Raw genomic sequence first — 13,601 nt, 5'->3', positions numbered from 1 at the left:
TGAAAAAGGGGTTAATAGGACCTACCTCAAGACATTTTGGGTGAGGATCAAAAGAGATAACGTGTAAAGCGCTTCTGCAAGCCTCAAAGGGTTATATAAATCATTCTACACGGAAACAGACCCAAAGAGATTAAAGGTCTAGCTCAAGGTGACGTAGACGGAACCTCATGATTGAGCCTAGACGCCCAGAGCTCGGATTCCTAAATCGCGAGTAAGGCCACGGGTGGATCCACGGGCTTGTAAGCAGGACTGGAGGATACAAAGTAACTGAACAAAACCGACACCCCCCCTCCTCCCCGCCCCGCCGGCCCGGAGCCGGCCCTGATTGGCCGTTTCCATCCTCATCCCTCGAGGCTAAGAAGGCGGCGCGCATGCGCAGGGCATCCCCCGGCACTCTTCCTCCGTCTCTTCCTGCTGCCGCTGTCTCCATCCGGGTCTCCGGGGTTCCGGCCCCAGCTCTCCCCAGGGTCGCTTGTTGATTGCCTCTCTCCCTTTTCTCGAGTGACAGCCGAGCTCCGCCAGGGGGTCCCCAGGACCCAGTTCCGGCGGTGAGTCCTGTGGGGGTTGAGGGGGACGGCGTGGGGGGCTGGAGGGTGAGTGAGACCTCCCGAGCCGGGCCTCAGTTTCTCGGAGAGGAGATGGAGCCCGGCACCTTCGCCCTGTCCCTGTCGGGCATCGGGCCTCGCTCTCCTCTCCCCCCTCGTATCGTGGAAGCCGAGAGAGCGTCAGACTCGGAGCCAGGAGACGGGCGTTCCAGTTGGAACTTGACCTTCGTGGCCGTGTCCCTTGTGGACTGCGTCTTCCTTCCCCTTCCCCCCCCCGCCCCGCCCCTTGAGGTGCACTCCATCGGGCAATTAGCCAACATTTGTGAAGTGCCTACTACGTGCTTGGCACGGTGCGAGCCCTGGGGATGTGGGGGAACGGGAGGGCCAGAGAGAGGGGCGTGGGAAACAGCCCCTGTCCTTGGGCAGCTTCCATTCTTGTTTAATATGGGGACGCGCGGGGTGCGAATACTTAGGCCATCCTAGCCCAGGGGATCGTCGTGAGGAAAGTGCTCTGTCCTTTTTAAAGGGCTGTCTGTGTAAGTGGGAGCTCTCGTAGCCCAGACTGGTGGTCCTGGTCCAGGCCGGAGTGCTCCTGCTCTCCGGGAGGAGGAATACCTTCCCCAGCTGTCCTTTCCTTCCCGCTTGCGTGTAGTTTTGAAGAGGAGACCTGGAAAGGGAAAATGCACTTAAAGTTATGGTTGTTGGGCTTTGCTGCTAATAGACCTGTTAGACGCTTGAGGGCGTCACTCAGTTTTTTCATCTGCAAAATGACGGGTGAATTAGATGACAGTCTCCAAAGTCTTTTGTGGCTCCTTAGCTAAGGAGGATGATCAGCTGAGGATAGGGGAAATGTTTGTGATCCCAGAGAAATGCACCAGGTGGGAAAGCAGATAATGCTGGGGTTGGGGGAGAATGAGTTGTGTATATGAATTTAATGTTGCACGGAAAGAGTACTTTAAAGTGTGCCCTCAAGAAACTTTCTTGCACCAGTATCTATACAATTTTCCCTTTTATTGTTGCTACAATTGTATCCCTTTAATACGCTTCTAAGAGGTGCAACTATTCCTCGGCTCACGACACTCCAGGTGTTTCTAATTTTGTTGTCAGAAGACTTTTGCTAACTAACTAGGTGGAGGTGAATTTTGAGGGATGCCAGATTGATTCTTGTAACTGACCTTGTGATACTTGTGTTATCGTTGGTATAGCCGAAATGTTTGAGTTACAACACCAGAGTCTATTCCTGTTGAATGTAAGGGTATTAGCAGTATATCCTCTAATTGTATGTTTTTTTAATCAGATTGAGTTGAAATATTTAGCTACTGTTTGTGATTCACTTTAAAAATCACCTGATATATTCAGTATTCCAAGCCAGTATTCCAGAAGAGTAATGCGTTACTGTATCTAAAGGAGGAAAAATATTTTCATATTCCTTTCATAAAGAGTGATCTGAAAAAGCTTTTTTTTAGAAAATAGTTACTTTTCAGTCATTACTTTGATCACAACATAGAACTTGATTTGTTAATAAGCTTTTGTGTATTTGATTTCCTCTTTTAGGGAGAAAGTCTATTGTAAACTCTGTACTTAAGGTACTTCAATTTAGTGTTATAACTCTAATAATCATACTTTTTAAAAGTAGCATTCTTTCTGGAATCATAAGCATAATTTACGTTTGCAATTGTAAACTACTTTAAAGTGTTGTATAATGGAATTTTTCTAGGTTTGAAGTGCTTGAACGAGGAGCTGTGTATCACCAGAATGAGACTTGTAATTCTTGATAATTATGACTTGGCTAGTGAATGGGCAGCCAAATACATCTGTAATCGAATTATCCAGTTCAAACCAAGACAGGACAGATATTTTACCCTGGGCTTGCCAACAGGTAATAAACTAATTTTTCCACATCAAAAAGTAAAGATTTGTGAAAATGTTAGTATTTTGTCTTCCTTGCTCTATTTTTTTATAGTTATTACATGATTATTGCCTATATTGGAATACAATGAAAAAATAAACGTTCTTGAGATACAAAAATCTTAATGAGAAAGGAGTGCATTAGATACTATGCTTTTAAGATATTTCTGTCTTGGGTCGTCATTAACTTTCACAAGATTTTTTTGTATCTTTTTTTGTTTGGTTGGTTGGTTTTGGGGGAGAGGAAAGGTTTGTTATTCCTATCATTTCTCCCACTTTTTCCAGTTTGGGCTTCGGCAGGTTAAACGCTGGTTAATAAGAAGTGGTGAAAGAATTTGGGCAGCTTGGCCTGAAGTCAGGAAGACTTCCAGTGCTTGCTAACAGTGGGACTCTGGACAAGTCACTTAACCCTGTTTGCCTTATCTGTAAAATAAGCTGGAGAAGGAAATGACAAACCACTCCAGTATCTTTGCCAAGAAAATCGCAAATGTGCTCACAAAGTGTTGTACACGACTGAACAGCATCAGAGTGAAAGAATTAAAGTAGCGTGGCTTTGTGGATAGAATGTGAGACTTGGAGTACACAGTGATTTAAAATCCTGTTTCTAATACACTGAGGCTGTGTGACCATTGGAAAGTCATTTAACAGCAATAATACTGAGATTTAGAATTCCAGGAGCCTTAGACGTCATCTAGTTTAGTGCTCCCGTTTGCGAACTGAGACCAGAGATTATTTGCCCAAGTAGTGATTGGAACCCTGGTCTTCTGGGTCTGAATTCGGCTCTTCCCACTCTGACATTTATGTAGTGCTTTAAGGTTTGCAAATCACTTGATGTGCGTTATTTCATTTTATCTTCACTAACAGTTCTGTGAAGTAGGTGCTCTTATTAACCTTTTATTATTTAACCTTTCAATCTTAGCTCTGTTACCTAGAAATAACACCTATAGGATTTAACTTCACAGGACTGTCACATTGGATAATGTGTGTCAAATGGTAATGCAAACTTGATAATGCTGTATAAGTGACAGCTATTACTTCCTGTATTTTCTTTTAGTCATTTGCTCTGTCCGTACCTCTCTTTTTCCCCTTTTCTTGAAGTGTTACAAGAGAATGATAATTACCTTACTCTAAAGGACTTTTTCAAGACAGAACCTTAACTACTTCAGCCTAGTCATATTACTGAAACACTGGCGACATTAGGTATTCGGTCTTTACTATTGATGAAGTGACTCTTGGGTAGAAAAATGCAAAGTGATTAAGGCATTAAAATTTCCTTTTTTCTTAAGTTTACCATAAAGCATTTTAATTGGCTTTCTCTCTTAGGCCACTAGATTAGGAAGTGTTAACAAGAAAGTGAGTTTTCCTATACCTTTGGTAATCACTTCCCTTTTTTCACTTTCTCTAGATCTACATCTTTAATTAAGAGCAAAGTTCTTAAAGATGACCATTCTACATTATCCTGGAAACATTTCTCAGCTTGTTGAATAAATAAATAAAAATCTATCTGGGACTTATTGAAGTCCAGGAAGATACCCAAGGCACATAGGGGTTAAATGATTTGTCCAGAATCACACAACTAGTAAATATCAGTCTCAGAATTTGAACTCGGGTCTTCCTGATTCTAAACCCAGCAAACTCATTTTAAAATAAGGAAAGTATTAAAAAAAAAGCAAATTGAGCCTCTTGTCTAACGAGAAAGGGAAAATGGAATGAATTGCTTAATCTTATATCTGATAATTCATTTTTAAAGCCACAATTGAAATTTACCATGAAGAGTAAAACCATTTTTAAGTTTTGGGGCAGCTAGGTAGCTAGGTAAGAGTGCTGGACCTGGAATCAGGAAGACTTAACTTCCCAGGTTCAAATCAGGTTTTAAGACACTTAATAGATGTGTGACCTGGGCAAGTCACTTTGGAGCTAGAGAAGGAAATGGCAAACTACTCCAGTATCTTTGCCTAGAAAATCCCCAGTGGGGTCATGAAGAATTAGATGCAACTGAAATGACTGAACAACATTTTCAAGTTTATTTTATTGTGTTTTTTAAAGTAATTTAAAGTTGAAATTTGGTTCAGCCCTAAATACGTATCTAATGTTAAGAAAACCTATTTTCCTTTTCTCCTTATCTTGTTCCTCTTGGTGTTCTTTGTTCAGTATTTTTTTTTTTTTTTGCTTTTTCCTCAACTTTTTAACATTTTTATTTAAAGTTTTGAGTTCCAAATTCTGTTCCTTTCTCCCTCCTCTTCTCTTCCCTCTCCCTGAGACCAAAAGCAGTCAGATATAGGTTATACATGTACAGTTAGGTAAAACATTTCCATGTTAATCATTTTGTACAAAAAGATTTGAATAAAAGGAAAAAATGAAAAATAGCATGCTTCAGACTATATTCAGTCCGTATCAGTTCTATTTTTGAGGTAGAAAGTATGCTTCATCATTAGTCCTTTAGAATTGTCTTGGATCTTTGTTGTTCAGTATTTTGGTAGGATTTACTTATAACCACCAAATTGGTGGTTCACTAATTATGAAGATAAGTCATTTCTGTATAGTGCTTTAAAGTAGACAAAGTGCTCTCCTCATAACAAAGCAGTGAAGTAGGTAGTGTAAGCTTCCAAATTTTATAGATGAGGAAATTGAGATACAAAGAAGCCAAATAATTTTCCCAGGGTCACACAATGGGGTGTGTGTGAGTGTGTGAACTAGAACTTGAAATCAAGTCACTTTACTCCAAGCACAATGTTTTCATTTGGCTCCTTTCTCTTCAAGATCTTCCCAAACTGTAAAATGGCTGTGAATTTCTTCTGTCCCTTTGACAATCCTCAGCAACCTAACCCTGAAAGGACAGATTTTCTAGTCATCCTAGAACTGAAGTCCAAGAGTTAGGATGGGTCTGATATTTTTTATGCTTCTGCTAAAAACAAAACAAAACATATTGTTTTTTTTTTTTTTTTTCCAGGAAGTACACCTTTGGGATGTTATAAAAAATTAATAGAGTATCACAAGAATGGAGATCTTTCCTTCAAATATGTAAAGACCTTTAACATGGATGAATATGTAGGTAGGTAAGCTACATTTTTCAGTGATACTAAAATAATTTCTTAGAATTACACATTATTTTGTGAGTAGCTTGTTTTCTGCTATCAAGTGATTGCACTTTATATTTTATACTCTTATACTATATGTGTGTGTGTGTGTGTGTGTGTGTGTGTGTGTGTGTGTGTGTGTGTGTAAGTCTTGAAACTTCTGAGTTTTGTTAGGAGTGTATAGCCCCACTCCTTTAATAAATGTGTTGCCCATGAGCTTCTTGACTTTCTGGAATATCTATTAAGAATTCCAAATGTCACTGGAATAATTTTCCTGGTATATTCTTAAATTGTGTGGATGATACAGAGGTGGAAGAGGTAGTTAAATACATGGATTAACAGAATTGTGACCCAAAACTACCATATAATACTAGAAAGGTAGATTGAAACTACCTAGCAATTATAGGGATAAATGCAAAGTTCTGCATTTGGGCTGAAAAATCCAATTCTATACTTATAGGATAGGAAATATGTGGCTAAGACAGTTTATAATAAAGATTAAGGGTTTTAATGGAATTAAGTATGAGTCATTAGAGTGATGTGGTAGCCAAAAAAGCAAATGTGATTTTAGACTACTTTAACTGAAACATAATGTCCAAAGTGAGAGAAGTAACGGTTCTGCTTTTTTTAAACCTTCATCAGACCTAATTTAAGTATTAAATTTTGAGTGCCCTATTTTGAAGCAACCATTGTTAAGTGGGGATAGATGCAAAGGAAGGTAACCAGTATGGATGGTTAAAAAAACCAAGGATCCTTAACTTGGAGAGAAAACTTGGGTGACATCATCACAAATCTTTAAATATTTGAAGGGGTGTCATGTATAAAAGGGATTGGATTTGTTGTATTTGATTCTTGAAAGTAAAAATTACGAAGAGAGAAATTTTAGTTCTTCATGAGAGAAACTTGGAATTAGAGCAGTCCAAGAATGGAATGGGCTACTTAAATGGATAATAAATATCCTGTACTGGGGGTCTTCTAATAAAAGCTGACAATGTCATGGGGTATTATAAGTGGACTCATGATTTTGAGTATAGTTTTACTAGATAATAATAATAAATAGCATTTACGTAAATGCTTGCTGTGCGCCGGACACTATGTTAAGCACTTTATAATTATCTCATTTTATCCTCAACAATCCTAGGAGGAAGGTGCTATTATCATTCCCATTTTTACGGATGAGGAAACTGAGGCAAACAAGTTAAGTGACTTGTCCAGGGTCTCACAGCTAGTAAGTGTCTGAGGCTGAATTTGAACTCAGGTCTTCCTGACTCCAGGCCTAGCATTCTATTTACTTTACCACCTAGCTGCCTCATACAACCTCTAAGGTCCGTTCCAATTGTATAATTTTGAGATTCTTTGATTTATTTTAATTTAAGGTTGGATAGTTGAACAAAATATGCCAAAAGAATCAGAATCATTTGGAATAAATACTGTCTCTTTGTTTAGGAAACTGATAAGAATCAATGTACATATTAATATGCCTTATATTAAAGACATTTCAGCATATGGTTATAAGGTATCAAAATAGTTTTCGGATTTAAGATGTTCATAGGATATATTTATGTAGGGAAGACAAAAGAGAAAGTGTACTTATAATAGCATGTGAAAGATCTTGTTCTAAAACTAAAAGATACCTGAGCTTGTTATCCTGACTCAAATTTTATATTTGAAATTTTCAGTAACAAAATATGACTAAACTTAAACGTGATCTAGAAAAGCAGTGTGTTTAAAAGATGTTTTCCCAGGCTTCATTCATATAGTGCTAAAAGGGACCATAGTTAGAAGTATGGTGTCTACAGTGTTCCTGAGAGATTCTGGAAATTAGTTAATTCCCTAGTTTTAAAAGTTATCAAATTGACTTTATTAACTCTAGGACTTCCAAGAAATCATCCTGAGAGCTACCATTCATATATGTGGAATAACTTCTTTAAGCATATTGACATAGATCCTAACAATGCTCACATCCTTGATGGAAATGCTTCAGATCTACAGGCAGAATGTGATGCATTTGAAAAGAAAATAGAAGAAGCTGGAGGAATTGATCTTTTTGTTGGAGGTATGTAGAACACCTTACCATTAGTTGTGTACTAACATGGAACTTTTTTTAAAATTTAAAACTGTAGTTCAGTCAATACCCATATCTTTCTGCAACAAATGTACTATCACCAAAACAACTAAATGAAGATGAGATCCAGAAGTGTGCTAGTAAATGTTTAATGATTGGCTTTCTGGGAAGAAACATATAAATAAATAAATGTGTATATATATATATATGCATTGTATGCTTTTAAGTTTAATCTGTAGTAGCAACATTTATTTTTATCATTTTAAGTTCAGGCAATCAACAAAACAATAAGGCAAGCCCTGATTTGTAGCATTTGTGGATTTCTGTGGTGCAGATGCTCACACAGAAAATTTTAACATTTAGCTCTCATCAGCTGGTAAGAGCCGGCTTCGGCACACTACTCATTGTGCTCCGTTAACCAGATCCTTCGCATTCTCCACTAGGCTGTCCTTCTGTAGATATTTTTTTAAAATACATATTTTGAACTCAGGATCCTTTGACTTTGGTAACATTGAATCTTCACATTTTATTCATTAACTTACGACATGGTTTCTATTGAAAATAGATATGCGTGTTTATGAAACTCACAAGGTACAAATAAACATTGCTTACTTAGGGTAAATCTGGCTTACTACTAAATAACAAATGCCTTGAATGGAAAACTTTAATAATTTTCTTACACAGAGACAGGGTTCCTTTAGTTTGATGATACATTCAAATTTCTAGTCAGGAAAAGTGGAAGAGAGGCTTTTCTAGATAGGGGACAAGTCCCTGGGACCTTGAGGTGGAGATGCCTTCCTTCTACTTTCCAATTTTGTATTATAGGATCATAGATGTAGAGACAGAAAGACCTCAGAAAGAATGTAATTAAACCCTGAAATGAAACTCAAATGAGTTGCCCATGGTTATGGTTTGTAAGTGGCAGGGCTGAGATTTGGATCCAAGTTATTTGACTCCCTATCCAGTGTTCTTTCCAGTGTATGATATTGCAGTTATCTCATACCTGTAGTTTTTGTAATAACACTGCAAGAGAGAGGAAGATTGAAGAGAAGAGGCAGAGAGCTCCCCATATGGGAGGAGGAGTTCTTACCCTGTAGTGATCTAGGGATTTGTTTTAAAAGTATTTTGATAATTTTATTTCAGTATAATTGGTTTCCTTTGTAATCTTAGATATTTTATGCCTATAGAAATATTCTGAAAACAAATCCGTAGGTTTCTTCAGAGTTCCAAAGAAGTATATTATAGAAAGTTTTAAGAACCTCTGACCTAAGGGGATGTCCCCAGGCAGCAGACATCAGTTTGATAGAATTTTGAATAGGGGCTAATTACTTATCTTTTCCTCATGTCCTGGTTCTTTCCATCACTTTAGGATCTTTAGGGTAAACTGAGGACATGAATATAGTTTATACTTCACATTCTTTTTTACTTTCTTGTCCCAATCCCAGATAACAGTTGAGTCTGTTGTCTTTCTTGAAGAAAGATATCAGTGAAGGAACAGTTTTGCCAAATGTTGGATTTTTTCATTTATTCTCACTATTTCTGTATGTGTAGAATGAAATCCTCTATGCCCTTTTCTGCATCTCAATAAGCAGCCTACCTCACAGTCATATTTAATATTAGTAGTCAGTCTGCCAAGGCACTTTTACAAAAACTACTAATTCTAAGTTTCGCATTTCATTTTAAAAGATGACTCATATAATTTTATTGAAAGTCCTCTGGTTAGATTTGCTGTGAATTTAAAAAATTATTTGAGAGTGATTTGTAGTTAAAATAAGACATCTAAAAATTTTCAACTCAAGTATTAAGATCCCGGCTATACTAGAAAATTTGGAGTTTTTTCCAGACACATCTAAAAATGTCCCTTTTTAGTCCTTTTTAAAAGAAGTGTTTTTAATGTCTTATAACTTTGTGAGGCGACCAATTCTGTTCTAAGATATCTACATGCTACATATCTATCTTACTGTCTTAAGGCTTCCTATTAAGTTTTTGGTAATTAATTCCTGAAAAAGGATCTTAAGAAGAATACTTTGTCTCAGCCAGTAGCATCCCCACAATAGTAATATGATTAGTTATACTGGGCATTCAGAGGCATATAACTTGGGTGAAATATAACAATTAGTGAAATTTTATCATTCATTTTCTTAGTGCTTTTACCTATTCAGAGGACCTTATTATAGCAAATTTGATATGCAAAGTTGCATTGTATTCATTCGCTGCAGTTTTATTTTTTTTCATTTTCCAGTGGCTCAGTGCCATGTTACAAATTATAAAACACATAACAGTGAAGTAAACCCAAAATGATTGGTTAAATCAGGAAATATGGTAGGGTAACATTTGAAGCACTGATTTATTAGGTACCAAACTTACCTGTAAAAAATTTAGGAAATTTTCCTAATTAGGAAAAACAATTTGTGTCTGACATGATCAAACAATTGTTGAACATAGCTATTCTGGTATCCAAGAATGTATCAGAAAATTGATAAGCAGATAACATGATGTAGTTTAAAGAGTATTGGACTTGGGGTTGGAAGACCTGTCTTTGCTTAGAAGATTGTCATACTTCCAGTAACCCAGGTTGGAGTTATTTTGGATGTTTCACTTTTCCTCAGGTTTTATTTCAGTCAATTGCCAAGCCTTATTAATTCTATTTCCACATGTCTTTCAGTCATCTTCTGTCTATATACTTGCAGCTAGAACCTTATTAGTTCAGGCCTTCAACACTTCTTACTGAATCTTTTCCAGTAGCTTCATTACCAATGGTCTCCCTGCAGAAGATTCTTCTTCATTCTGTCTTCCAAACAGCTGACAAATGACACTCCTAAAAGACGTGTCTAGCCATGTTACTAATGTGCTCAAAAAGTTTCAGTGCTCCCTGTTATTTCTAGGACAAAATAGAAACTTCTCTCTTTAATACTTAAAGCCCTTCACACATCTGGTTCCAACCTACCTTTCCAGGTTTAGTACATATCACACATTTTGCATTCTGGCTGGACTTGCTTTCTTGGTATTCTTTGTTTGTACAGTATTTACCGTTCCTGTAACATATTTCCTCCTCATCCCTTGAAGAATCTCTAGAACCTTTTATAGTTCATCTCAAGTGTTAACCGATACCCTCAAGTCTCTCCTACCCTGAAATTTCTTTTTTATTTACTTTGTATATATTTTGTTTTTTTCCTTACGTGTGTGTTATTTGAACTGATAGAATGTAAACTTCTTTAGAACAGAAGCTATTTGATTTTTGTCTTTCTGGCCCTAGTGCACAGTGCCTCATGTTTAATAATGCTTGTTGATTAACTAGACTCCAGGGAGTCATACGTTCACTTTCCGTATTTGTAAAATGGGCATATTTTTGCATTTTCCAACTCAAAGATTGGCATAAGGAAAGCACTTTTAAAAAATTGTACATTCTACATCAGTGTGAGCTTTTGTTGTTAATATTTGAAAAAAAGTATGGCTGACTTAATATAAAAATGCCTTATTTATTTGGCATTATTGGGAACTAGATATTTATGTAAGTGAATTTTCATGACAGATGAAGCCTGCTTACTGTTTTGGATACTAGTTTTTTTGTTTCTTTAAATAATGAACTATGTACAGTTTTATCCCTCATCTGAAAGATGTGAAAAAAACCTCAGAAAGGCTGAAGCCTGCCCAATATTACACCAACTTAGAAGCAGTGGATTTGGGACTTTGAGAAGGCTTTCTCATTTAAAGAACAATGGTCTTTCTGCTGAACGACACCCTCTTTTTCCTTAAAAAGACCGTATTGTTTATTTGTAACATTTTTCCCCCTAAAAGACTCAATATGATCATTATGGGTAAAAGTTGTTTTTATGTCTTGTAACACAGGACATAATTTAGGAATTTTGAAGTGAATACCTCAACCAAAAAATATTTTGGGGTCGCAGATTTCCAGGGACCTCCAAAGGTCATCTAGTTCTAACCCATGCATAAACTAAGATTTACTCTACAATGTACCAAACAAGTGGTCATCCATCTTTTGCTTAAATGACCTTCAGTGAGGGAGAACTTACCACCTGCCTAGGAAGGCCATTCCCATTGTGGATAATTCTAATTGTTAGAAGACTTTTTTCTTGTATCAAGTTTAATAGTGCTCCTTAGTAACTTCTAACTACTCTTCCTAATTACAGTAGAACAAATCTAATCCTTTTTCGATCTCATAGTTCCTCAAACACTTGAAGTCTGTCATGCTTTTGTAGGTCTTTACTTCTTCAATGTTGCTTTGTGTCTCCTTTTCCTTTTTTTTCCTTTCTACTCACTTTTCACTGCTATTAATATATCTATGTAGGAGTAATTCTTCCTTCTACTTTCATTATTTTCTGCTTCTATCTGTATTGTTTAGGAGATCAGTTGACTAAACTAATTGATACTGACTGTTTAAATAAGAGTCACTAAGACTCTGAAGGTCTTTTCTGCCAAAAAAAAAAACCAACAGACCAAAACATGGGTTTTGTGACACCTACTTTTGTTTAAATTGCTTCTGTTATTTGGAGGATTGAAGGTACTAGAAACCTTAACCCTCCCATATAGCTGTGATGTTATTTCTGTTTGAAATTTTTATTCATTTTACAAAAAAAAAGTTATAAATATGGCATTTTCATAACAAAGAGCATATTACACTAATTAAATCACAGGTTTGGATTAAGAAAAAAAGCATAATTCACTAATGGGTACTTTCTGATAGTGAACATATTTCAAAGGAATTTTATACATTTAGCACTGATAGGGATTTTAGTGATGATTCTAGTGCATTGTATTCATTTAAATGGATTTAGAAACTGAAGTTTACAGCGGTCCAAGGTTATGTAGCTAGTGGAAGATCTGCTAGCAAAACCCAGGTTTCTGGACTTCTAGTCAGATTCTCATTCCTTTTTACCATATACTGTTGCTGATACAGTTTGCAATACACTACAAACGGTACAAAGCACAAATTAAGGATTCAGTAAACAGTAGTTGAGTTTAATATGATTCATCTTACAGGAGCTTAAGGGATTTTAATGCTTTTACTGTAATTTCAAAGGTGACCAGGAAAATAGCCTTTGGGGAAAAAAACAAAGATAAATTTGTATTTTATTATTTCCTACTCTTAAAACTTTTGAGAAATTTTATTCTTTGTTATATGTGATTATATGTTTCTTTTGAAAGGCATTGGTCCAGATGGTCACATCGCTTTCAATGAACCAGGATCCAGTTTAGTATCAAGGACAAGAATAAAGACTCTAGCAATGGATACCATTTTGGCAAATGCTAAATATTTTGATGGAGATTTATCGAAAGTGCCAACTATGGCTCTGACAGTTGGTGTGGGGACAGTGATGGATGCTAGAGAAGTAAGAATCCTATTTTCTTTTAGTATCTTTTTAAAAATATGTGTGTGTGTGTGTGTGTGTGTGTGTGTGTGTACATATGTGTGTGTATGTCTCCTTGGAGTTTTGGTGTTGAGTGATAAATATTTTTGCTTAACCCTATGTAATATATATATATATATATATATATATATATATATATATATATATATATATATATATATATATATTCTTTTTCAGTTTTTAATAACTGATATCTCTTAGACTCACAAGACCCATTCTCTTAAATTCAGAATAAATTTTTTGCATTGATAGATTCAAGACTGTTCCTGCATCTGTTTTGAACTAAACTCTTAACTTTGCATTTGTTAGATGTGTGTGTTCAGTAAAATGGTCTTGTTTGTAGAGCCTGTTATGCTGACCAATGATGGGAGAAATGGGATGCTAATTAGTATTTGAAATCCTCAAGAAATAGATACTTTGGTTCATTCTTTCTGAAAGGTCATTTGCAGTTACAGAATAATCGTCAGCAGAAAAGGAGGCCAGTTCTTTAAACTTTTGTAGATTTCCTCTGTCCTTAACTGTCTTTATTTCCTACTAGTCAGGAGTGAATCTTTTAAATTTGTTTTAAGTCACAGTCTTTGAGTAATGTAGTATTTTTGATTGGATTAGCATCTTC

At 36.4% G+C, this 13,601-nt stretch overlaps 1 protein-coding gene across 6 annotated transcripts in view; it reads left to right on the top strand.

Annotated features, from left to right (window-relative positions):
* Positions 1–369: 369 nt before the first annotated feature.
* Positions 370–13,601, top strand: part of GNPDA2 (glucosamine-6-phosphate deaminase 2) — a 38,502-nt gene continuing 25,270 nt past the window's right edge. For 5 of the 6 annotated variants that reach the window (XR_011969575.1, XR_011969576.1, XM_072620646.1 and 2 more), the window contains exons 1-5: positions 370–548; positions 2,263–2,424; positions 5,404–5,505; positions 7,404–7,586; positions 12,762–12,946. Coding sequence is in view for 3 of the 6 variants with exons in the window: in XM_072620646.1 (XP_072476747.1) it covers positions 2,301–2,424; positions 5,404–5,505; positions 7,404–7,586; positions 12,762–12,946 (594 nt within the window). In the remaining 3 variants the exon portion in view is untranslated. Of the gene's footprint in view, positions 549–2,262; positions 2,425–5,403; positions 5,506–7,403; positions 7,587–12,761; positions 12,947–13,601 lie in introns of those variants that run through there. The other variant, XR_011969574.1, reaches the window with a different exon arrangement.

This window comes from Notamacropus eugenii, chromosome 6, assembly GCF_028372415.1.
Source record: "Notamacropus eugenii isolate mMacEug1 chromosome 6, mMacEug1.pri_v2, whole genome shotgun sequence".
Lineage (NCBI taxonomy): Eukaryota > Metazoa > Chordata > Mammalia > Diprotodontia > Macropodidae > Notamacropus > Notamacropus eugenii.
The sequence above is the reverse complement of the archived record's forward strand: the minus strand, read 5'-3'. Positions and strand labels throughout refer to the sequence as shown.